The sequence below is a fragment of the Hyalella azteca genome, unplaced genomic scaffold, assembly GCF_000764305.2.
Source record: "Hyalella azteca isolate HAZT.00-mixed unplaced genomic scaffold, Hazt_2.0.2 contig5549, whole genome shotgun sequence".
Classification (NCBI taxonomy): Eukaryota; Metazoa; Arthropoda; class Malacostraca; order Amphipoda; family Hyalellidae; genus Hyalella; species Hyalella azteca.
This window is the reverse complement of record NW_025935735.1, coordinates 1-26,573: the sequence shown is the minus strand read 5'-3', so window position 1 is coordinate 26,573 and position 26,573 is coordinate 1. Positions and strand designations below refer to the sequence as shown.

The following is a 26,573-nucleotide window of genomic DNA, read 5'->3' as shown; positions in this document are numbered from 1 at the left end:
TAATTGTTTTATTGAATTATTCCACCCGAAACACAAATCTAATTCAGAATTTAAACAATATGATCTTTTTGAACATTTTTGCATGGCCGTTTACCGGTGCTCAATGTGCAAGTGTTGTGGGGCAATGATATCGTTCATATCTATAAGCAACCTTGTAACCTATACTTAACAGTGTTCGGTGAATGGTGCAATAAACTTATTCTATTCATTTTTTAGGGATAATTCGGACGAAATAGCAGCATGCCAATACAGAACTTGATAATCTGATGTTACCTAGCTGTTTCTGCGACAATTTAAACGCAAATCATATACATGCGCCAATTAATACACTTGATAGCGTATTAATAGGCATATTAAAATATACACGTGAATCTAAAAAACAAAGTGGGTTATCGCTTCAGTGGTTAGGCGTGCTACTCTATCGTAAGTGCCGTATAACAGTAAAACTTATAAGTTGATTTTTATCACACATGTGGCTTCAGTGCGCGACTTTTTGCTGTTGTCAAGTGGCTGCGACAGAAGAGACAGGCAATTCCGTATATATAACAATTAATACGTTTTCATACAGCTAAGCGCGCTCGTATTATTACTCTTGAAAGCCTCATACCGCAAATGTGGCAGCACATGGATGATTTTTCTTTATTGAAACTTATATATAAACTGCGATGTTTCAATTCGTTAGTGAATAAAATGAAGTGGCAAAAACACGAAGCCGGTTTTCCCTTATAAGCTTGAAACAAAGAATTGCTTAGCATTGGCCTAAAAATGGATTATTTCTCTGAATATGTTTAAAGAGAAAAGAATGCACTTGTACATGACGGTGTTATCGGATTAGATGCTAGAGTTTAAAGAAATGTTATGCACCATTCTAGTTTATTTTATGAATTTCGTATCACCTTTTAATCGTTACTAACTCATAATGCTAATTATATTTACTACGACATAATATAATCTCGAAATGAATATTATACAGTGTTTCGAGCCTCTTATACTACGCTTTATCTGATAAAGAATATCACAAACGCCTGGACCGTACTTTATTTACATAAAAATTTGAAATCACACTAAGTAGTCCATTAGGCACCAAATAATTCATAAGCTGGTCACTTAATATTGTTATTCTAATCATGTCGTTTTCTAATCCCTTGAAGCCGTGCGTTTAAATTAGGCTCCGATTAACATCAAAAGCTCGAGCATTGAATTAATGTGAGGGTGTACAGTTCTGGTAACGAGATGTCACCACTCGCCAAAATATTACATAAGGCTTAATTATTGTAATTTTTGCCCACACACCCGTAGCCATCCTTGCATTATTTTCAATCTGGTAACGAGATGATAAACAACAATCAAACTGTCTCCAAAATATAACATAAGGCTTAATTATTGAAATTTTTGCCCATACACCCGTAGCCATCCTTGCATTATTTTCAATCATCGTCAAAAATGCCATTTAGTAGAAGTTTCGTCCTAGACCATTCGCAAGACGAGCCGAGCAAGAAAATACAAAACCAAATTCTGGCCAGCGACAGAGAGCATCATAATTATGCGTATGTACGTGATAACAAGTCAATAAATTCATCATCATCATCCGGATCAGAAGCTTGTGAAACTAACGTATGTAAAGTTGACAACACAAGTTACAGTGGTGAACGTTACTCAGAGGCGCGTCGGAATGAATATCCGAGTTATAGAATTGAAGGACGACCATATCAAGTGAGTATCAGAGGGCCTGTTCTTTCAAAAAAAGTTACGAGATCGTAAGTTCATCAGCCAATCATTGACGGCCTTTCAAGCAAAATCCACCAATCATAGACAAGAAAATAGCACGTAAGTACTTACGTTCACTTAGCGAGTTTTGAAAGTATGGCCCCTGTGAGCTGTAGAGTCTAATAGTAAGGTATGAATTTACCTATATAATCACTCTTGTCTCGTTAATAGTTCTGCAATTTGTATGACCGTTGATATATTACTATATCTTATAACGTTTTAACTGAAAATAAAATTGTGCCTTTTTATGCAATTTAAAACCTGTCAAATTTACGCTTATAGGCGACGGATATGACAAACCAACGTCAAATTATATACTTACCTTATTCCAATTTAAAATTAGTATATTAATTTTTCTGTCCAGTTAAATGAGCAGCAATCATCTGAATCTAAAGCACGGTTGAAGCGTAGTTTCTGTACACATTTTCGCTTTTAAATGTTCTGAAAAAATCATGTTTTTCAGGTGGTTGTGGTGTTTATGATGAGCTTCGCTTTTCTCTGCATTGGCGGCGTCTTGGTTTTTCCTTCAGTTATCCTGTCGGACGTGCGTGTTTACAATACCACCATTTATGGTTCTCAGATGTCCTTCACTAAAGTTCAACAGGATCTCATGGGTCTGTTTGTGGCAAATAATACATTATTCAATAATGAATCTAGTGATAAAATTCAACGTTTATTTATTCAACGATAAAATTCAACGCTTCTCCTTTCAACAGATAGCATTTGCAAAGGACCGATGTTCCACAACGGTTTTTTTTTTCATGCCTGTATCAAGGGATTGATGTGCATTTACTGAGTAAAGTTGGCCTTTATCGAGAGAGGTGATTGAATAATAGAAATTATGTCTCAAAAATATGGATTGAAGAATTACTGCGCATTAATTTGTGAAGCGTAATGAAATATTATTTTATAACATAAACCTTATCAGATAAGTTGACCAACCTTGCTATGTATATTATTATGTTCTTTGCCCAACCTATTTTGCTGAACGCCTGAGGAAATAAGGCTTCCAGAACAAGCGTGGTATTTTTCTTAGAATCCAATACAGGAAGAGTCGCGGGCGAAAACTGGACGTCTTAAATAGATTGCTCTGTCAATCAAGCATAAAAATGACACCTCCGCGTTCATATTGTACACCTACGGGTGTAGAGATTTAACGTATTATCTCGACTCAGGGAGTTTATCAAGCGTGGGAGCCGTGTTGGGAGTTTGGGGAGGCGTGTTGTCGCAGCGCTTCGTCAGCAAAATTAAAGTCTTCATCGGTATCGCGGTCATCGCTTGTGTCTCGTGGGTAGCCATCGCACTGTCCCCTTATGCCTGGCTTTGCTTGCTCTTCAGGTGAGTATTATCGGCAATTTAGTTTACTCATTTTTTTATATGATTTGGTTGGCTCTTTTCTACTGGCGTTGTCGTGAATTTAACTCCATGATTTGTGACGGTATAAACTAGAGTTATGTTGAAGACATTGGTCTGTTGTTTGTTCTTCCTCTTAACGAATTAGACTTGACGGAATTGAATAACAAAGTTTAATATATCTTCGTAAACGCTTTTCAATTCAATTTTCTGGAGGGGGTGCAACCGTGGACCACAAATTTAACTCATAAACAGGTCCTGGCGCAGTCTCAGCAAGTCAGCAGGCAATAACCTTTCTCAGCCACAGAGCTAACAGCCACAGACAACGCTGGAACACCGTGAGCCAGACCAGTGAAACGCTGCTTAAAGATAATAGTGCCGAGGTCTTCAGCCAATATTTCCACATTCTCATTCAAAGCAGGCTGTTCAGCATCCGGCCTAACATCTTCTAGTAACCTATTCACTCTGCTCTGATTCACCAACCATCCAGCAGCTAATGGTTGGCTTTCCTTGCTCACTTGACACGCCTCTCCATCTTCCAGCAGCCAATGAGGTTAGGTTAAGTCCGCTCAGGTTCGTTTTGGGTTGTGAAATGTTGAAACGTGTGTAGGTTGGGCCCGAAGAGGTGAGACCGGAGGAGGTTTGGCCAGATGCAGAATGGCCATGCTTAATTTGGGCATGCTAAAGTGATGGCTGTGGACATACTTTAAGGACTAAACTTCATATGCTGCTATTCCCGTCTACGTTCTCACCCACGGAAAGGCATATGACTGAAGTGTGAAGTCTTTTGAAGGTGGCCTCCCTAATGCGTTCCATTTTTGGTGACTACTTGCCGTTGTGAAGAGGCCTTAGTAGAATTACGGTCATTTGACACACGCAATTTCGACGTCAGGGTTCTGAACGGCGTGGTGTACGGCGCAGTGACGGCGACTGGCATAGCCTACATCGTGGAGGTGACAGATGACGTCCTACGCGGACCACTTACTCTTGTATGCGCTGCATCCATCAGCATTGGTCGGTGATTACATGTACAAGGGTAGTATATAATAGAGAAAAATGACATATCCTGACCTCCCACTTCACGTTTTCCAGGTCTGGCCTCGTAAACTTTACTTGTTACTGTTAGCTATTAATGATGTGAATGTATTCGCATTAAACTAGAAGTTCAGAAAGAATGATGGATATTTGCGTTTTATTCTGACGAATGCGTCTCAAATGCGTTTTTATCTCTCAAACATATTTGTTCTACATGACTTTTTGTTCTTACCTGAACTGTTATCTACGTTTTTTTGTCTCATTGTTGTCGCACTCCTAGGCCAGGTGCTGAGTGTGGTGCCGGCATATTGGCTGCGGTTCTACGAAGTCGCATTCGTAGATTGTATTTTCCCAGCTTTGTTCCTAATTTGCTGCATCTTCTTCTTGCCTCACAGTCCTACCGCTCTAGTCTTATCAGGTGTGTACATTAAAAAAGATTAAATTTTCATACATATTTCCTGATGCCGAGTAACTTGGATAACGGCTTTGAAATTAAATCATTCTGAAGTTAAATATGTACATCAATGTTATCCAATTTGTGTTGGGATATTTTTCTCAGTCAAGATGCAATGCGATTTGTTTATTTACATTTGAATTCATTAACGTAAGAGGCAATTTTCTTCGAGTTTAACTACATAAAGACAATTCGTTTGTTTTGCTGGAGAGTGAGATAACGAGTATTTTGAGAGTCCACATTGCGATTTTCATTTAAGTTCACGAGCTGAAGAAAATTGTATTCCTCGTAATAACCATTAAAATTCATGACTTGGGTTTGTGAGAGCCACTCGAGCTGCGTGCAATTATATAGAGAAGGAGAAGAGGCTTTAGATTCTCAACTCAGGCTTATGCAGAGCCTAGCAGTCTTCTTTGATGACGGGAATTATGATACACTTTTTAAATACTGTTGTGCTCATGTGAATATTAAAAACTCAGATTTAGTACGATAAGATTTCATATTATTTGCGAAAGCTTTTTAAAAAGACCAATTTTTACAATACGAAATTTTTCCGCATTGGTTTCATTTCAATCTTTCAATTATTGATATCAATATTGAGGAGGGAGTACAATTTGAAACGTACGAAGGATACCAGTCTCAATCACGATCGCGTCAGTGACAGTTCATTCAGCCTCTACCAGAAATAGAGGTTCATGTTCCTGATTGATTGTTCGCCAGGCAAACTCGGTGATGCCAAGCGTATTCTCACTCGACTCCGTATCAAAGGAACAGACGTCGATGCTCAGATCAAAGACTTCCAAGAGATCAATAAGCTCCACAGGCAAACTAACGCAGTCAAGTCTCTTGCAAATCGTGAAGTTCTCAAAAGACTTGGTATTGTCTTCGTGCTGTTCATCATCCAGGTGTTCTCAGGTGCTCTTTGTGTTTGCGAGTTATTTTGATGAGGATTCTCGTCTCATTTGATTGATATTTGAAACAATAATATTGATAGAGACAATCCTATTCATAGACTCACAGTGAAATAGTTTTTAGCAAAGTTAGGCATGAAATGTTAATTGTTGAACATTAATTTTAGACTCGATCCATACGCTACATTTCCAGGACAAGTAAAGTACATTTATCCATGCAATTCAATCAATAAGATCAACCTGAAATGAATTCTTTTGACTGACCGTTTCCAGGTTACACGATATTTGTGGCCCAAACAGCGCGTATCCTGGAAGACTCCGGCAGTACCATGGAGGCGACACTGGCCACCTTCCTTGTGCAGCTCTCGCAGGTCACTCTCGTGGACTCTCATTTGCGGTTTCAGCGTTTATTAGGCCGTAGGCCTGTAGCCGATTCTTAACATTGCAAGACATTCACAGCTTGTTGTGGTCTCAAACTCACAACTATCTGAATCAAATTCTGTTGTACGCCCGGTCTCCTCGCCGATTGTGACCAGACACTATATGGCGCACAGAGCTGGGATCGAACCCGCGCCTCTCTGCGCCTATCTTTGTACTCTGAACTGAAACCACTGGGCCGATTCAAATGATTTTACACCGGAAGAGATGATTGAATGCAGAATTCATACAGAGAATAGATTATATCTGAGATGAAGAGATATTGGACGAAAATCCATCTCCGAAGCTTGAGTAATTTCAAAGTAAATTATCAGATAAGTTTCTCAGCTCGTTAAATATATTTCTGTATCAGAACGGCTTAATGAAATTTGGTGAGTTAAGTCTACATTTTTGTAATTATTTGTGTCGACGATACGATTTTCTTATTATTTTCTGGATAGTAATAGTAAACTTTCTTATAGGAGTGTTTCACAGCGCAATAAAATCCAAGGAATAATTCGGAATTCATCTCAAAGTCATAGTAATTTATTCTCAGTTGCTGTTGTTTTAACCGAGTTGTCGTGAAAAAATTTTTCAGTTGCTGGGGATCTCGATCTCGGTCGTGCTGGTGAAATGGTTGGGGCGACGCGGTTGTCTGCTTCTCTCGCACCTCATCATGGCGGTGTCGGTGGCGGTGCTTGCCATCTTTGTGCTCCAGACGCGCGCGTCAGGAGGCGACCGAATGAGCAACAACGTCACCGTTGTGGATGATGAACAAAATGTCCCAACATGGCAAATTCCACAGCAAGCAGATGAAGAAACGGGCGAGTGAGTAGAGGACCTAAAGATAATAATAATTGTAATAACTATTGAATAATGATCATAAAACATTTCAACCTCAATCATACGGCACAATTTTACAACTTTATAATGAAACCTTGTGTAGGTACCATTATACCCATGCAACCCAACTGGGGTTAAGCACGAATAATTGTTTATTTATTTAAGTCAGTTTTTCATTTAGTATGAAACATAAAATGTTTCTGAGAAGAAAAATGTGTTCTGAGACCAGTTCTCTTTAGCAATGTCTACTTCCGCTCTGCGGCGTGGATGTCCGTAGAGTGGCTGCACGATTACCTACAAACCACGGCCGAGAACTCGACTTTAGCCGGCACCAGCACCGCAGCCGTCGGCGAGTACGGCTGGGTGCCGCTCGTGTGCCTCGTGTGCGCTCAGATGGGCGCTGCTGTGGGCATCCAGAGCATCCCTTTCATCCTCTCTTCTGAGTACTTCCCCACCGCCATCAGACCCATTGTGAGAAATACGAATCTATTGGCATGCTGTGTTAAATCTTTCGTGTAATTCTTGATTTCAGACAGGTACATGGTATATTATGAATTTTAAACGGGTGAAACATTTTTCAGAAATGTTAATAAAATTTCAAAAGAGTAAATGTCATGATATGTTAGCTGTCAGTGTACTAAGATAGTAAGGTCCCAACCATCAACTATTTTGCCAAATGATTAATTTAAATAGGAAATCTCTTTAACGTACAGGAAATCTTTTATCTTTTAACGAAGACTAGCTTCATCCACCATAATTGATAACATTAACTCCTGAAATGCTATTATTTGATATAACAGATAGAGATTTGATATAACAGGTTATTATCTGGGATTGTTTCAAACTCCATTTAATTTTTCAGGCGTCTGCAATTTGCGTGTCAGTTGCCATGATACTGGGAGTGCTGAACCTGCAACTCTACTCGCCCCTGCAGGACGCTTTGTCCCAGGCGGGACTGCTGTTCCTGCACAGCGCGGTCTCGGTCCTGGCAATTCCGTTTACTTTCTTCATGGTACAGGAAACTGTCGGTAAAAGTGTTGGGTGATGACCGTGACCTTAAGACATGAGGTGAATATTGAAGTATTTTGGAATTACAAAGATGAACGTGAACTGAATAAATCGATAATTCTAATAGCACCTTAATTGATAACATTGAAACCAAACAATGAACAATATGATCGACCAGAAAATCTTGCTTTATTCATTTGCAACGAACAAAAACAATTTTGGCTACACGAAACCTATAAAACCGCATTTCAGAGTCCAATCAAAGCATCGCAACTCCTATAATATTTGACTTTTGGTTATACTAAGAGAACAAAAATTCCAATCCTCAGAATGCTAACTTTGTTTCGCATGTGAAGCAACACGATCACTTCTCAATCACTTATTGAGCCTTCAATTATTCGCCACTATGCTATGAAGTAAGCGTAATTCTTGTGTCTGTGACGCTTTACAAGACAAGAACCTTCCGGCGTGTTTACGGGCATTACAGGTTCAATGTTCAGGAGATGAAAAACATTTTCTGAGATCTTTGCTTTGATAACAAACAATGACGCATGGTTTCATTTTGTGATGAACGGATTTTTGCGTTGAACTAAATGAAAAAATGTCATAGAATAGAATAGAATAGAATAGAATAGAATAGAATAGAAGTGTCGGCGCTGAAGAAATAGGCCCATGGCCTGTTGCCGATTCTTGAACTTTTCGTGACTTGATTCACAAGGGATCCGGCCTTTGGAACCCGATCTTTCCATAACTGACGATTGATTGAGATAGCTGCTGGACTTATTGCCTGGTCCGTAATTTGCTAGTCATGAAGTGCTTTAGCTTAGTTCGCATGACGAACGAAAATAAAACATGAAAGCTTAACAGCAGTCAAATGAATTCGTGTTCAACAACGTTTGTCGTTTGATGCACATTTCCAAGGTAAGAAAATAACAATCAAATCTGTAAACAGAAACGTCCTGTTTTGCATGATACATGACACGCGTGTTCAATTTTTGCGAGCGTCTAACACATGCATGTCATAACCGCCCCTTTTGACGGTTAGAACCTCCTGCATATAAAATTTGGCTGTCGTGCCAGCTCTCGAAATGCTGCGAGGTGCGCTCATAGGCAGACATGTGTGGATTTTAGATTGATATGTTCTGTAGGGAACACAAACTGAATTTGTTAATTTGTGAGTTATTATAAAGGTGAATTGTCAAACCATAAATGAATCGGAAACTGTTCATTTGCATCTTATCTTTTCGGAGGCAATACTATAATGGAATATTTTACGCCTTTCTTACTTAAACTCCTCTAATAATCGTATAAATGTTCGATTAGACCTAAATACTCTGAACAATATGAGTAAGTCATAAAGCAGAAATTTTATTCAAACAATTGAATAATTTTTTGAAAATCACTTGAATTTGAATAAATTTTTTATTCTCTAAAAAGTTCACAGCAATTTCTAACAAATGCCCCACAATTTTCTTCTTGAAGAACGTTGCTATGTCTGCGATGGTGAATTTGATCTTCAGTTGTGACCAGTTTTCCGAAAAATAAATACTGGAAAATATGTGCGGACAAGATCCTCGAGCGATGCAGGGTCATTGTTCCGATGTCTCAACTTCGTCGTGGTCATGAATTTTTCAAGACTATTCCACTTGGATGAGCACCACAATATTGCCGACAAAATAGAAGCTTTCAATTCAGTTGAACTCCAGAGTTTTCTGCACCCGCCCTCGCTTTTGTGTCGACAATTTTCATCCTGTTAGAATTTTTAAACATTCAGAAAATTGACGGAGATGTCAAAATATGGTAACAATAACATGATGTATAAAATACACCAGTGGATTTTAATCAGTACATTGTTCGTCATTTTTTGTAGAAATTTAAACATGCACATGGATGCAAGATGTATTAAATCGACGAAACTTGCTATTTTATTAAACTATAGATTTCATTATAACTTCGCCTTTCACGTCACGCAAAAGATTTCCTGAACTACTTCGCACTTAACGTAGCGAGAGGAATATATTGAACTTTTGTCTTATGATTCGCCCTTAACAACGCGAGAGGAATGGATCGAACTATTGTCTTATGTTTCACCCTTAACGTCGCGAGAGGAATGAATAGAACTATTGTCTTATGTTTCACCCTCAACGTCGCGAGAGGAATGAATTGAACTATTGTCTTATGTTTCGCCCTTAACGTCGCGAGAGGAATGGATCGAACTATTCTCATATGTTTCGTCGTTACACGATCGAGCGCTTGACGCAACAGGTCGTTGCTCCGCGGCTTTATCAAATTCATGAACACCCAAATTCAGTTCAGTATTTGTGTGCTGTTATGTTCGTGTTACTGGAGCTGGGAATATGAACTACAATCTCTTTTGATGTATCATGTTTTCAAATAACTGTGCATCCATGAGTGAGATTTGTTACTAGATCATCAAATTGTACTTTGGGGTGGGATTATTTAAAAAAATTTCCAATAACAAATTTCTCATAGGTGAAATTTTACGTAATTTTGTTTTATGTTTCAAGTTGGACGATGAAGACTAGTTAGTTGATTTGCAAGTTGGCTGAGCAAGATTTTTTAACAATTATTGAATATGTAATAAATCAAATAGAGCCTTGACGGTTCAACTTCACGTCAGTAGAGACAACATTACGTCAGATGAAGCCTTGACGCTTTAACATCACGTCACTATAGACAACATCACATCAAATGGAGCCTTGACGCATCAACTTCACGTCAGTACAGACAACATTTTGTCAGATGAAGCCTTGACGCTATGTAAAAATATCATTTACTCTGTAGTATTTTATCATATTAATAATATTGCATCAATTTTGCTGTTGAAACGAGGTGATGTGTAATACAAGTTAACTAATGAAGGACGAAGTTAAGCAACGTTGGGTCTGGTTAGTACTTGGATGGGTGACCGCCTGGGAACACCAGATGCTGTTGGCTTTTACTTTTTGACCGTAATGTTATGTCAAGTTTTTGAGAATACACAGGGATTGCAACTTTCTCACTCTACCTTGCCACTTCTATTAGAGGCGTTAATAATTCGTTAATACTAATCACACGACGTTCGATGAGGCTTATGAGATTTTTACCTTCAGAGCTGGGTTAGGCTATTAAATGCTCCTGAACTTGTTTCGCTCAAATGTAGAGTGAGGTCCTCGGTATAACACATCGGTTATACTAAGCTATTAGAGACTCGTGTTGCTGATTAAACTAAAATAACCGACGAGACTCGTATAGCTGATGGGACAATCAAAACTTAAGAGGCTTATAATGTGAATGGGATGGATGCAAAATCTTTAATAGTTTTCTACTTTTTCTGATATTCTTATTTTCAGCTACAGGTATTGGTCCATGAGTGAATTGAATACTGCAAATTGCAAAACGACCATCTTATAATTCTTCAAACGAAAAAAACAATGTTATCTATCATTTGAACGTGGTTCTTTCTTCATTGTTATCGACATTATAGACTTGCCCCAAATTCGCGCACCAGCAAAGTGATGTCGCAGGGCTTGATCAGACGGGCTCCGTAAGCTAATGTATTGCCGAAAAACAAGCCCATGGCCGCGTCTCCTCCAATCACACACGATATCGAACGAGACAGTCAGCCGCACAATTTTCCATGTTTTCCAGAGTTACGACAACAACGAAAGACTCCGTGTCCCTCTTGTCCCGAAGAATTTATGCCGAGATAAATATGTCTTTTATGCTCTGCGATATATAAGGTCTGTATGCAGTAGCTCATATTGCAGAACATCAGTTAACCTTTGTTGGTGAGTTGCTTTACGAGCGTCGAAACTGCTACAGTAAATTTTTCTTTTCCTTGTCAGCTTCGTTACATTCTTCCAAAAAAATCGATGACACAACTAAATTCTCTCAAAAGAGTTTAATTAATTTTACCATTTTAGTAACATAATTCAGTCACCAAATGATTATGAAAGTCATTAATAAATTATTATTCGTTCATGTTGTTTCGAAACACCTTTAATAATCTTGACATTTCGAATTATGTCCTAGAAATGAACATTATTCAGCAAAGTTTTATTTATGAAATCGTTTCAATTTCCCAAGGTACTGGATTCTACGCCTAATGGAAATTTAGAATCCCAGAATGAGAGAACAATTATTCTCACCAGGGTAAGATAGCCATGCTCGCACGACACAGCTTGCTCTGTGCTACTCTCGTTTTACTTCAAAATAAATGGAGCTTGAAATTACCACGCTACTCGAATTCCACCCAAGATTCTTAAAGGTATTAACGTCACCCTAAATGGAAATAGCTGCACAAAAAAATAGTTTGAAATTAATTTGCACCATGGTGATGGGACCTCATGCTATCATTAATATACGGTTTCGCTTAATATTTATCACTTGCAAAAATTAGAGGGTCATGTTGTCTAAATTGTGTCACTTTCTTACCAACAGCACAAGTAGAGAGCCACGTAGCACTGAGAAGCACTACGAGTGCTTATCCGTGCTACGAGTTAATTTCTATGAAATCTATTCTATTTATTTCTCATTCATTTCTTGTTTTGTTGCTGCTTCAGACGCACAAACTTGAAAAACTTTGGAAATTTTGTATACGAAATTTTTTGAAATTTTTGGTCGCAGTCGCACGAACTCCATGTAGATTTGGCTGTCGGAGAATCGTGCATGGATCAAGAAGTCAAAGGAAAACGACATGTTACGTGCTGTCTGAGATAATATATAACTTTCCTGTCACAAGCACGCTGACATAAAATTTATAATTCAATCCAAGGACTCATTTCATTGTAATTCAATATTAAATATTGATCTTGGTGGTGTTGGCAATTATTAGTGGGTCAGAAGACGACAAAATGTGGCGAATATTTCTTATATTATTTTGGTAAGGGCCATATGTGCACCACTAGAATTTAAAAAATACCATATTATTTCTTTGTAATCTGTACAAGTTTGGTTGAATGTATTTAATTTGAATTGCGCAACGAAAACGACTCCGTAGTCTATTGCAAGGCAAAATCTTATAATAGGAAACGTAAGATGGTCCCAGCTCGGGGCCTTTCACTCAAGCTGCTCCATCATCCATGCGGGCTAAGAACAAACTTCATTAGCTGCTGTGATGAACTCTCGGAAGACGCAGGGAGTGGAGCCTTGCAAGGTTTGGTGGAAGAACAAACCCCTAAAAACTGTGCTATGCTGCCTAGTTGCCACGAACAGTACTCTTAGATCGATAACTTTGAGAATTTATACTAGACTAAGAGTATTTTGCGACGACATTGCTTTTGGTGTTATCTCAACTCGAGATAATTTGTATACGTTGTAGCTCAAGGATATAGAGACTGCAAGATCTTAATTGAAGATCACTATCAGATATACAAGATCGGATACTACGGAACATTTATAGAATTGGCTATTGAAAAATTAGCTAAACATATTACAGATAAATAAAATGGATACTTATTTAACGCTAAGTAATCTGCTATCAACATGATGTAACATGATGTAACATGATGTTTTTGTACAGTCAGCCAGAACGAACCCTCCTGAGTAAGCGCTTTTGACTTCGCGGCTCGGGGTAACTAATGCAAAAACTGCTCTACCACCGCGCGCAGTCTCCGCAGGTTTATGAGATAGTGGGGGAGAATAAAGCCCTTTGCTTCCACCGCTCTTTCGATGCCATTAGGGAGCTGCATAATTCAACATTTGTGCATTCTGGTATCGTAAGTTTTTTTTCATTTGTTTTTTATTTTATAAAGTTAGATTGAGTTATTACAGATAATTGTTTGTCAGTGCTAGTGCTTCTAGTAATGTTAATTTATTCGCTACTTTCGAACATAAATTTTCCAAAGTCTTTAAGGAGAAAGTTAATACAAGTATCAAAAGAGAATCAGAGAAAGATATATTCTTGTGAATTTTATTTTGAATATGAAGCCTGCCGTGAAACCTGCCTTGACTGTGAAATTCAACAGCTAGCGATTCACGAGCCAAATTTGACTCGAGAAAACTGAATTTCGATTTTGTAGTTATACTGAGAGATTATACGGTTAATATGGCATCAGACCGTTTCCATTATGGTAATAAAAGCCAGGGTCAGTAATGGTATTTTTTATTCTCTTTTCAAACTACATCAATCGATAGTAAGTTAATTATTCCTCGCATTGAATCTACATTTCAGAAGAATTTTTTTTTCAATTTTCAGTGCCCATAGCTATGCATGTAACAGCGTAATTGTTTATTTAGTATTTTGCTACAAAACCGACCTCGACCTAGGTCAGGGAATGAATTTTTAAGTAGCTTAGCTTCTTCGCTACCGAGCGTCTATTTTCAGCGAACGCGACACAAAAGCGCATTTTTTTGACGCAAGCTAATGGAATTTTTCAGCCTAGAAAAATTTTGTTTTGGAGATTGGTGAAGACTTTTACTCCATTATATAAACGAAATAATTGTTCGAAATGTATTTTTTTTATTTTATATGCCAAAAATCTGTTTCTGATTTTTCTTTTGGCCTTCGGAATTTTATCAGTCAAAACAAGCATTTAGTTAATTCGTATGCCCATTAAATTAATAGGAGGCTATCAGAGCTCCGTGCTGAGTTATTGCGGCAATATTACATACATCGAAGTCTCATTAAATTCTGGAATTACAATGATTGAAATAATTTGAATGCCGATTTTTCTAAATATATGCACGAGGAGAATGCCATAGCAATTTGAATAACGAAAGAGGCATTGCAAGCGTTCCCTATGGCGAATAAACGAAAGAAGTGCATGTGGAGCTATTTTTTGGAAACACTTTCAATGGATTTCAATTCTGTTGAGAAAGGACGCCGATGAATTGGTTCAGGTGCTCTTCTCAGTCTATAAAAATCTTCTGGAATAGCAAAGTAAATTTCTAGGGGCTTTCCGCTCAGGATCTGCATGTATAGTCCTTCCAAAGTTCAAAGTGATTGTGTCTGGCATGACTCTGGTAGCAGTCTCGTCCCGCGCCATCGCCATTGACACAATTTCTCCCTAGTTACCAGTCCATTCTGCTAAAATTGAAGGCAAACATTCTTCAAGAACTCGACCAAGCAATCCAAAAGTTAGCTCGGCCAATCCACAAGCAAACTTTGGTTTTTGATCTTTTTTTTTTTCAGATGAAGAATGGAATGGCAAGAATTTTCCGTGGAATTCTTTTTTGCGCGATGCCAGTAAAAGAGATTCAGTGTCAACATTTTTGCAAAGACTGGATGAACTCAGGGGAAGATGAATGAATGAATTTAAACGAGCGTTTTTAAATGTTATTTCTTCTCACAAGTTTCAACAGATTTCTTGTGAAAGTCCCTTTCATAAGAACTCTAAGACCTCTGAAAAATATTGTGAAGGATCAATCTAACTAAAATTGAAATTTTTCTTTACATAATTCTCATAAATAGAGTAGATATTAAGAAAAAAGCACTGTTCTGTTAAAAAAAGAATTTATAAAATTGGAAACGTGAATTATAAATAATGAACGAAAGGAAATTTTCCGATAACCTGGGCTTGGGCAAAGTAATTGTTACGTGCAGCATTGGTTACCGAATCATTTAGGATGGAACTCCCCTCACGTAGGCCTTGCAATGAAGGAAGCTTTGTCGTAACTACCCACCATTTGGCCGTGCCGATCCCACCAGACCAGCAGAGCGTGAGCAATGGCCTTCGATAGGCTCACGATATCCAACGAAATGGGACTTTTTTTATGAGCCTGCCTCTTTTTTCGATGCTCGTTGGTGTCGTTCGTAGGGGAAAATTTTTTTGTCAGTTTGAACTTTCTGTTGCTGTGGTAGCGAGTGGAGTTGTTCCTTCACTCCTTACTCAAAATTCGGAGAAAAATAGAGCTGAATCATTTTTGTGTTAAAAATAATTTAGTGTACACTTTTTCTAGTAGATATTTCGCTACACGCTTCTTCACTCGAATTTTGGGTAAGATTTTCAATTTTCCAACGATGTGAAAAGGATATGCTTCGAATATTTCTCTTAATATATTCCAACGTCTCAAATGATTGTTGACCGGAGCGCCCACCGCCACAGCGTTACAAATCCATTCAGCCACGTCGATTAGCATCGTACCGTTACTCCACACGTCGGGCCGCGATTAGAATCATACCGTTACTCCACACGTCGAGCCACGATTAGAATCATACCGTTACTCCACACGTCGGGCCTCGATTAGAATCATTCCGTTACTCCACACGTCGGGCCTCGATTAGAATCATTCCGTTACTCCACACGTTGGGCCACTTTTAGAATCATACCGTTACTCCACTCGTCGGGCCACTTTTAGAATCGTACCGTTAATCCACACGTCGGGCCACTTTTAGAATCATACCGTTAATAAACACGTCGGGCCTCGATTAGAATCATACCGTTAATCCACACGTCGGGCCTCTTTTAGAATCATACCGTTAATAAACACGTCGGGCCTCGATTAGAATCATACCGTTACTCCACACGTCGGGCCTCGATTAGAATCATACCGTTAATCCACACGTCGGGCCACTTTTAGAATCATACCGTTACTCCACACGTCGAGCCACGATTAGAATCATACTGTTACTCCACACGTCGAGCCACGATTAGAATCATACCGTTACTCCTACTGTATTGCAACCGTAGTATTTCAACTTAAACGGAGTACTATTGTTAGTACCCCTTGAAAATTTTTTTAGATCTTGTGACGAACTAGCCTCAGATATTCAAATTACCAGTCGCGTCACTTCAAAAGTTCGGATGATCCTCTCCTCATGGCGGCCAATGACCGGGAACTTTATAATACACTTCTCTATTGGCTTAATAAGCAAAGCTTGGGCTTGAGTGAGTTTGAAACGCCAATGGCAAGCTAAAGTTAAAATATTAAAGATTTTAAACTGCAAACTATTAAAGTAATACTGTACGTCATAACGGGTAGCTTTTTCTAAATGGATACGAAATAGGAACCTAAAAAAATCAGCAAATCGGATACTCTGGAACAAACACCTGCAAACTGGATACTAGAGAGAGCCGTGACAAATCGAATGCCTAAAGAGCTGGAGCTGGGAGTTACGCGATAAGAAAGCGCGTAATCGTAAACACAGATATAAAGAATAAATCCTAAGCATGATAAATCAATCATATGTTCACTAATATCACGGTCTTCCACAATGCATTAGAATTCCAACACTATCGCACGCAGGAACTCACCCTGGCCTTGGAATTGGAATGCTACAAGAGAGGGACCAGTGCGCCAGCCGGGATCAGCAGCTTAACCGACGGCTACCAAAAAAATATAAGCCAGTACTCACTGCAGTGAGTGACAGAGAGCGTATTTTCTCGTCGACTAAAACGTGAAGTCACTGACGGATAGACGGACAGACAGACAGACAGACAGACAGAAAGACAGACAGACAGACGGACATGGCGAGCACAATAGTGGATTTTTCCATAAATGAAAAAATGTGCTAAAAATGAACACCCACGTCAGCGCTGGTCACGCTTGATTTTAGCGATCTAATTGTCAGTAGTAGGAAATTTTTAGCCTACTATATTACAGACCTTCACATCAGAACAGACCAGACTGTACATCACCATGCATAATTCTGGGGAAGAATCTACGCGATAATTAAAATTACGATAGTTATGACCGAGAGAGCAATTATGGCCCTGCGATGGCCATCTTATTGTTCCTCTTCTTTGGCATACAGGAGTCCTGTAGGGTTTCAAATACCCATCGAAAATATCAAACGCATACAAATAAAATCAACTTTGATAACAAAATCATTTACAACCACAAATACTTTCTGATAATTATATAAGGATAATTTTATACTGAATAAGTCTATGCATTTATTTCGACGAAGTGCGTTTTGGCAGATCAGGCTTCCCATGGCATGCATCGCCGTTCGATTTTGAGTTACTATGACAAACCTAAAAAACATTTAAATGCTACTAATCAGTTTCATAAAATATTATTTACGATGTCATATATGGTCTAAAAAAAGAAAACAAACAAAATATCGTTTGCGCAACCGATTGTAAATTTTACTTGTAATTTACCTCCACTATTTATATAAAGGCCATGATGCATAAAATCCATAAAGGCCATTCCATACCCTTGCTCTCGTTGAAATATTATAAAAATACCCCTAAGTGATCTTTAAGAGGAGCTGCCGTTAAATTTAAAGTGAGTTCCAACCGGCCAAAATTTCTGTAGCCGGAAATTTTTACAACAAATATCTGAGAAATAAGTAAATAAATCGTCAGAAAACAAATTGTACAGATTTTGATGATCTAAAATCTGCACAAATTTGACAAAAGAATTCCATTTAGTCGATATTAATTTAGTCGATAACAGAAGCAGCAGCTAGATTTTTAAAGGTTCAATTGATAATTAAGTGTGAATAAAATTGATTTAGAAAATTTGGCATAATTTTTCAAAAAGACTTTATTTCTTAACAAAATTATTAGTGAGAAACAGATTTGCAAAGATCGATATTATGGAAAGAAAACATGACCTCAAACTGTGGGAGGTGTTGACAACCCGAAAGCTCTTAGGGGAAAGTTACAAGTGTTCAGGGAATTTTTTAGGGGCACTTAGCGCTAGAGATTTCCCCCTAACTCACCAAACGGGCAATAAAAGTCGCTTGCTGCTTTAATGAAAGCCTTAGAACTGTTAGGGGTGAGACAGTTCTTGATTTAAAGAGGCGCGTTAATTGTTAATGTCTTTAATTCGAGCTGCAGATAAGTGATTTACATTGAAATTTAACATGAGCGGAGAAATAGCTGAATGATCAAGTCTATTTAGGCGCCATTTTTAGCGCATTTTCTTATTTATGGAAAAAAGGCGCTATTGTGCTCGTCATGTCGGTCCGTGCGGACGGACGAGAAAATGCGCTCTCTGTCACTCACTGCAGGGAGTACTGAGTTATATTTCTTTTAATAAAGTTGGTAGAGCGTTTTTTGTGATAAAATGCGTCGTCGAGCTCATATTTTTATATGATAAATTCATGAAGGCCGGAAGTAGACGTCAAATAATTTATTATCAATTCCTAGTTTGATTAACAAACAATCAATCTACGGATATTGCACTAAATATTTAATTTGCATTACATGTGAGTGTTTTCAAGCTCGCGAAGTTGAAGACATATTGCAGCGACATAATTAATTTTGAATTCTGTATGAAAATTACTCAATATAAGCACGTGAATAGAATCAACTGACAATGAAAAAGTAATCAAGTATTTTCTGCAGCAATAATTGGAATGATTGAGCCTAGACCGTGTACAGGTGTACAAAATCTATTGTGTATTTGTGAAAGTTTGATTGTGTATATAAAACCCACACTGTAAATACAAAGCTGTTATTAGATCACGTATCCTCAAAGCGTGTTATTTCGGCATATTCCCTGTATTGAAAATGTATTTCGATTAATTGAAGAACAGCAAGGATTCGTGATACTGAGAGAGGGTTGGTTAGAAGATTACAATTAAATTTAAAATAATGCTTGCAAATTCATTAAATAGGCATGAGATGATTTTTTCGCGTTTAAAAATGGGAATTGAGTGAGAATTTTATGTTCAAATTGATTTTGAACAAGTTTCTCTACGAGCCACTATTTTAGTTTAGAAATGTCGAGGAAATCCGGATTAGATGGATTCATATCTCGCATGGATTATAATGATTACTGCATTTTATTACGGGAGATTAATGGCTATAATTGTGAGTTATTGTGAGTTTGAATGGTTTTCTCTTTCATTAATTACTGGGGTTAGGCAATTATAAACGATATTTGGGTTTACGGGATTCAGGCTGAAAGAATTGTGGATGATGAGATTCGGTGTACGGAATTTGGGATAGCAGGATTTTGAAAAGGAAGGATTATTAGTTATCTATTGTGGGTAACGCTTAACTTTGGTTAACCTGGTAGTGCATTCATACAGAAAAAATATAACTCAGCAATCACTGCAGTGAGTGACAGAGAGTGCATTTTCACGTCGACGAAAGCGTGAAGTCACGGACGGACAGACAGACGGACAGACGGACAGACAGACGGACGGTCATGGCGAGCACAATAGTGCATTTTTTCATAAATGAGAAAATGCGCTATAAGTGATAATTCTTGCCTACTGGAACAACTAGACGGACTAGTCAGATGACTGGTGGTCAGACGACTGGAATGCTTTACATGTCATGGGCAGACGTACGGGCAATTACGCCGCTATCTGGCAGTTCTTAACTCGCCGGCATTCTTTTGAAAAGCTGGAAAACCTAAAACCGTTCGCTGAACAGTTTTAGGTGCAATTTCAGCACACAGCGAGCCGTAATGGAACCCTGCAGAGGCAACCGAACAGGCAGGTTTTAATAGCTCTGAGCCGTTAGTTTGAAATGCGTTGACAGTTTTTAACATACAGGAATAAATAGCTTTAAACGAAACTTTCATCGTATTTTTTGATGTCAGACTTGACAGTAAAGTTCTGCAAATTCTATGAAACTGATGGCAAAATAGAATAATAAATAGTTTACTCAAAAAATGTATGAATTCATGTTTGTTTACTTGTTGCAAAACAAGAATCAAAATAAAATAATTCAACAATGAATGAAAATAATTTAACATAATTTTGAATTTAATTTGAGTGAAGCTATCGCTTTAAAAAAATTAGACTCATCTTGAAATGAGCGATTTTATCAGCTCAATTTCCCCGCTTGGATATTTCAGTTCTAAATTATAGCCGTTATTGTCGGCCAGAATATGCGAGTGTCGAAGTCAATTTTGGACGACAGGTCGATCACAATTGGCAGTTAAGTAAGCAAAGTTGTCAAACCCTCCATTTCAGGATTGGGTTAGCAAGCAGCCATGATGGCACGTCGCACGATAATGCGACAATAAAAAGCACTGAAGCTTTATTAGTGCCGCGTCACTTCCGGTGGAGATAGACCAACGGGTTATCTTTCATTGTTCATGTTTGCGAATGTGATTATTTAATCATAAACGGAAGTTTCACGTAAAAATGTTTAGGAGAATGAATGCGCACGATTTTTTGCCCGTATTCCGATAGTTGATCGGCTTGGAATTTTATTCTTTGGATAAAACTGTCAAAAATCGGTGACTCAATAAAGAGGTTGAGGAAAATTCATAAGTGGATATTCGTAATTCATTAAAAAGAATTATTGTGCAATAAATACTAAAATATTACAATGCCAACATTGAACAAAATTTAAATCTAACGCCAGCAATAATCGCCTCAAGCATGCAGCGTGTTGCGTGAGATTGCAAATTCAGTGAACAGTGAATTTAAATGCTATGTTTTAATCTTTTACATTTTATAACTATTACATAATAAATCGGGACATCTGCATTATTTGGCTAAAACGAAAGGCCGTACAAAGAATTGCAGCTACGGTTTTCAAATACTTATTTGTTTGAGAGTTTTCTAAAATTAGGGAAGAAATTCAGGCGTCTCGGTCGTTTTTCTCGCGACCGCAAAGTAATGGCGCGGAGAATTTGCATTGAATTTAGTGTAAGGCTTAGAGCGACGCTAGGGCCGTTCCAAATAAATATTCTTCGTGCTACAAAACACGCAGCAAAACAAGCGAAAAACTCGGGATAAAATTTCTAGAACTAAAATTTGTGGAATTATATCATAAGTAAAAAATGTTCTTATCAGTGTTAACATAAGTAATAAATGGTAAATAAATTTAAATGTTATCGGAATACCCAATAAAACCGAGATAATGAAAACGTGAATTCAGATGCAATGCAAAGTTTCTATAAGTATAAGTGACAGGTATACTTGACTAATTGCAAATAAAATTTAGATAATCTTGATTACGATTAGTTAAAAAGTAGTGATCTTTCCGTGAAATCTACGAAAAAATATAACTCAGTGCTCACTGCAGCGAGTGACAGAGAGCGCATTTTCTCGTTGACGAAAACATGAAGTCACGGACGGGCAGACAGACAAACAGACAGACGGACATGGCGAGCACAATAGTGCATTTATTCCATAAATGAGAAAATGCGCTAAAAATATATCATCAGTGTAAAAAAAAATCATGAGCAATCAGGATCTGTGTGAATGCCCTATCGTCCGATTAATTTCACGATCTTGGTATGATTAGTATTGCTGAGTCAGCGTACGTCGCAAAATTTTTTTCAAACCTTAAATACCAGTGATATTTTTTTAAAAGGAATCTCATGATACCCATTAAAACCGTAATAATCTACTAAGCCAGGCATGAACAACATTATATATATTAAAGAAAAATATTTCTACTTCGCAAACCTTAAATACCAGCGATAATTTTTGTAATGGAATCTCATGATACCCACTAAAACCATATTAATCTACTAAGCCACAACAACATTATATTAAAGAAAATATTTGATAATTAAGAGAAATATTATGTTAAATAAAAATATACAGGCTAGAAGTCCCGCCAGCACTCATGTGATTTGGCAGGTCGGTTGTCTTACCGTCCCGGATCCCAGACCTTCTCAGAGATAACGAGGTCCGTCCCTCCGCATCGCCCATGTCAGAGATTTTCCCGCTAAAACTCTCTCATCCCCGTAGCCGAGGCCGTACTATGCGAAATTGAGTGGGTTTTGCCAGAGTATTCGCCGTGAAAGGCTTTGTCTTCATAGGGAGAGATTGGAATAAAGAAAATGGAATAAAAGGAATATATTTACGTTTCGAAAAATTGCTGTTCGCCGATCCTGTGAGGTTTTTGTTGTCTCAAGAATATTATTTTCATCAGTTAAGGAAGGATGCAGGAAAAAATGAATGATTGATGCTGCAAATAGGGGAATATAAAACATTAGATCATAGGAATTTTTTGAAGACTGAAAGATTTATGGACAAATTACAGCTATATTAGATTTCCACTGCATACTTTTTTGCAGCTTACAGCGCTGGACTCTTTAAATTCCACCCTGTACAAAAATGTATTTTCTTACCCTCGGTAGTGTAAGGCGAAACGGAAATAATCAAAAGAATTTTTAATCCGTAACTGCACTGCACTTACCTCAAGGAAAAAACGAACAATAAGGACGAGAACTGAGAACTTGGAACTCGAGAAAGGGAGATGAGGAATAGGGTAAAAATAGGTGCCTTTAAGAAGTTTCCCCAAGCCGAAATAATCCAATAACTGTTACAAGTGGTCGGAGAGGCTTTTAGGGCAACTTTCTGTAGGGCTCTAGGAATTTATTACGGGAAAATTGAGGGTCGTCTCAACGAGGCGAAATTGAAAGATTTTTATCTCTGAACTTGCAGGTTTTGAATGAAGAATCTTTTGCCTTTCTTATAGCAATTTTTTCCATTCAAACGGGCTACCGAGCTGAATTTTAACTCAAGCTCCGGTGCATGAATACGAATAATGATAACATTCAGCAGCTAAAATGTTGCATGATGCGTAGACGTTTCCAAAGATGTGTTCATTCTATTGCCTATACGGGTTTTATCTGCTTTTTACATTACTTGAGCATAATCTGAAACGAATGTTCTTTCAATACTTCCTTATTTCTCGTTCAAATCATTAATCAAAATCATTTGTAGCAATTTTCATGATTTACGTCACGTTACGTTATATTTTAATGTATGTAAGCTATTCACCATGATCTAAAATTTGAAAGAAAGCATAATAAACTTACAAGGAACACATTTAAGAATGTATCCTGGACAGAAGGTCGTTAGATTCTAAAATAAATTGATGAGGAGAGAAAGTAAAATTTTAGATATCTCTCTTTCGATATTTAGGCGATAGAGGATTTTTATATTTATATTTTGAATTAACATGAAGGAAACTTATTAAGCAAATTTACCATAAAAAATATACTATACCAAAGAAATATACCATAAATATAAAAATATGTTGATAGAATTAAGATTATAATTTTGTTATCTCTTCAGAGACAGAACTCATACCCGAGCCTTATCTGAAAATAACATGGTAAAAATTAACATTGCTTGAGGCTAGAAGTATGAATAATTTATATGTAGACGTAACAGTAGTTTAAACTGTCATTAAACTTACAAAACAATTATCAGTATATCGCGTGCTATTTTTTAAACTATTTTCGAATGAGGCTTTTTTACACTTTGAATGACGAGATTAAATAATTAATCGGCAGTTTAAATAATTAGTCGGCAGTCAATTTCGTGCATATTTAGGATTAATGCATGTCCATCTAATATGGATAAAATTTATCAAAAAAATCCCTAATTTTGACAATTTATAGTTATAGACACGTATAACTTAAATTGTTCATCATCGTAATCTGTAAGTCACAACAGATTTTGGTACTCCCTACGCCTGATTATGGTTGTTAACAACCGTCAGGGTAATGTTTATTGTGGGGTAAAATGTTACCCTTCCAACCCCGCCAGTCTTGCTTAAAGCTGTGATCCGGTGACAATTTTTACTGCTCCTTTGTAGACATTTCCAACTTTCGAAAACGATTCATCATAACTCATTCTGATCAAATCAATGGAGATTTCTCTATAACTGGTCATTGTGTGGAAATTTTCTTCTTTTGAAGTGAAAACCTCTGAGGAGTAAAAGACTGGAAATTGAGATTGTCTGAGTCAGCGTTTCGGTGCCACACTCCAGCCTCCGGACGATCTTCTTTTCCGGTGAGTGGAATTAAGAGGTAGGGCCTTCATATTTTATTGTGTGGCCATTGGCCGGGATATTGTTTAGAAATATTAAGATTGTCTAATCAAAGTCTGCAAAATTAAATATCATAATGTCGCAGATTAATGACAGGGTGATGATATTGAACACGATTAAACGGTTTGCTTTTTCATAAAAGTAAATTAAGTAGTAATTTAATTTCTTAAATTAACTACATATTGAGTTGATTGAGAAGATTATTACGTACGAGTGCAGTGACTACAAGATCAGTGAAGTGAACATACTGTCTTTGGTACAAACATATTCAAAACGGTATGAACAACGATATCTAATTACCGAGAAAATTCTCAAGTTAACTTATGAGAATTTTTTTAAATTTTAATGCTACCTTTACGGCTTTAGCTCGCTGCTGCAGAAATACTTTGAGGTAAAGCATAACATAGCAAATGAGCGTTGATTCTGAAGAAATTTGCAGATTTCTTAAACTATCTGGAGTTTAAATCGCTTTGAAGATAGTTTTTTATCATAAGATGTCATTTAAAAACTACCATCAGTTTTATCATAATCTATTGTGCACGTTGATTATCATCAGAGCGCTTTTATTTCTTCGTGTATCGAGAGGATTTATCCTTCAATTCAACAATTGACACTTGAATCATCCATTCAAATTTTTTAATCAGTTGTTGGCCTCAACTCTTCGTGTTCAGTAGGAATGGTCAGTGAGGTATGTCTGGTCACCTAAACATGGCCGGCGAGGTATGTCTGGCCACCTAAACATGGCCGGCGAGGTATGTCTGGCCACCTAAACATGGCCGGCGAGGTATGTCTGGCCACCTAAACATGGCTGGCGAGGTATGTTTGGCCACAAAATGGTCGTAAGTGTCTCAAGATATGACCGAATATAATTCAGAATATAAGAAACAATAAGCACGTTCCTGCAATTGCAAAACTTCAGGAAGAAAGCTCAATGTAGGCTGTTAACTTTCTTGATTTGGCTAGCGCGGAGCGGCCGAGCGAGCAGCGAGGGAATCCAATATTTGTTTTCTTGAAGTTCCCAACAGAAGAAGAGCACCTGAGCAACTTTTGCTCTTTAGACCAGGCCCCTGAAACGCTCCAGAAAAATATAACGCATCAGGCCTCAGCGCTCGAATCTACACAACAAAAACCGCTCGAGTCCGTGGCCGCTGATCGATCGCCGTTGAACCGCCCTTGAGTTTTAATAAGGGGTAGTTTCCACATGACCCATGTTTGTCAAGAAATGTTTTCACTAGAAAAACTATATCCGAGTCATAGCTCGCTGAATCCGATGGAAAAGTTTGTGGCGTAATATTTTTGTAGTGCTAGGACAGCACTTCAGATTGAGACTTTCACTGCCTGCCGCAGAATCTCCACCGCGTGTCAATAACGAGACAAAAGAAGTCATTTCTGCGCAGCATCAGCTTGGAAATAAACTAGAGTGTACTTTTTGAACGCAAGATAACCGACCTGCTGAGGGAATGTTGATAAATCCCAACTGCCAGTTTGATTCTACCTCAAATTAATGCACAATGATTCAATATTTGCTACCTGATGATTAGCACTAATTGTTACAAAAATCTACTGCGCGAAAGGAGTATATATAGTGAGCAAGATTACGTTATCAATCCGCCACACTTGGCTTTGAACATGCATGAATATAATTCAATTACTGCCAAATTCATGGATCATAAAGAAACCTACCCTGATAATCCTTATGATCAGAAACATGATGCTAATTTTTGAACTCGCCTAAATTTCTTAACCTTGCCTAATTGCATCATTAGGTATCTGCAAGCTTCAAGCTGCCTGCGGAGCACGGCAGCTTGGGTGATTGCAGTCACGGAAACCTATGGAGTTTATGGTAAATATGTCAATACATAAAAATAAAAGTCACTGACACACATAAAATGATCTGATATATGCTGTGTGTCCCGTGATTTTAAGTGAATGTATCGTATCTGGTTATGAAATCGTGAAGATAAGGACGGTGAATTATTATTAAGACAATGTGGCCTAGAAACATTTGATTAAAAAATTTCTTTAACGAAAATCACCGTCAAAAATGTAATCCTTTTGAATCTCGCGAAAATGAAATAAACGGAATGTGGCAAAGAGTTTAAAAAAGCATCTGCACCACCACAGAGC

At 37.7% G+C, this 26,573-nt stretch overlaps 1 protein-coding gene across 1 annotated transcript; it reads left to right on the top strand.

Moving 5' to 3' along the window:
• Window positions 1–1,156: 1,156 nt before the first annotated feature.
• Window positions 1,157–7,831, top strand: LOC108669098 (putative metabolite transport protein YwtG). Its single transcript, XM_018156385.2, has 10 exons — window positions 1,157–1,713; window positions 2,231–2,381; window positions 2,943–3,105; window positions 4,013–4,134; window positions 4,436–4,573; window positions 5,330–5,524; window positions 5,794–5,891; window positions 6,536–6,765; window positions 7,020–7,251; window positions 7,643–7,831. Exons 1-10 carry the CDS (start codon window positions 1,444–1,446, stop codon window positions 7,823–7,825), a joined length of 1,782 nt encoding a protein of 593 aa, XP_018011874.1. The 5' UTR covers window positions 1,157–1,443; the 3' UTR covers window positions 7,826–7,831.
• The last annotated feature ends 18,742 nt before the right edge of the window (window positions 7,832–26,573 follow it).

Coding starts and splice junctions, on each gene's coding strand:
- LOC108669098 (XM_018156385.2), top strand. CDS start 1,444: ATGCCATTTAGTAGAAGTTTCGTCCTAGACCATTCGCAAGACGAGCCG. Junction 3,106..4,012: donor TGGCTTTGCTTGCTCTTCAG/GTGAGTATTATC, acceptor TTTCGACGTCAG/GGTTCTGAACGGCGTGGTGT. Junction 7,252..7,642: donor CCACCGCCATCAGACCCATT/GTGAGAAATACG, acceptor TTAATTTTTCAG/GCGTCTGCAATTTGCGTGTC.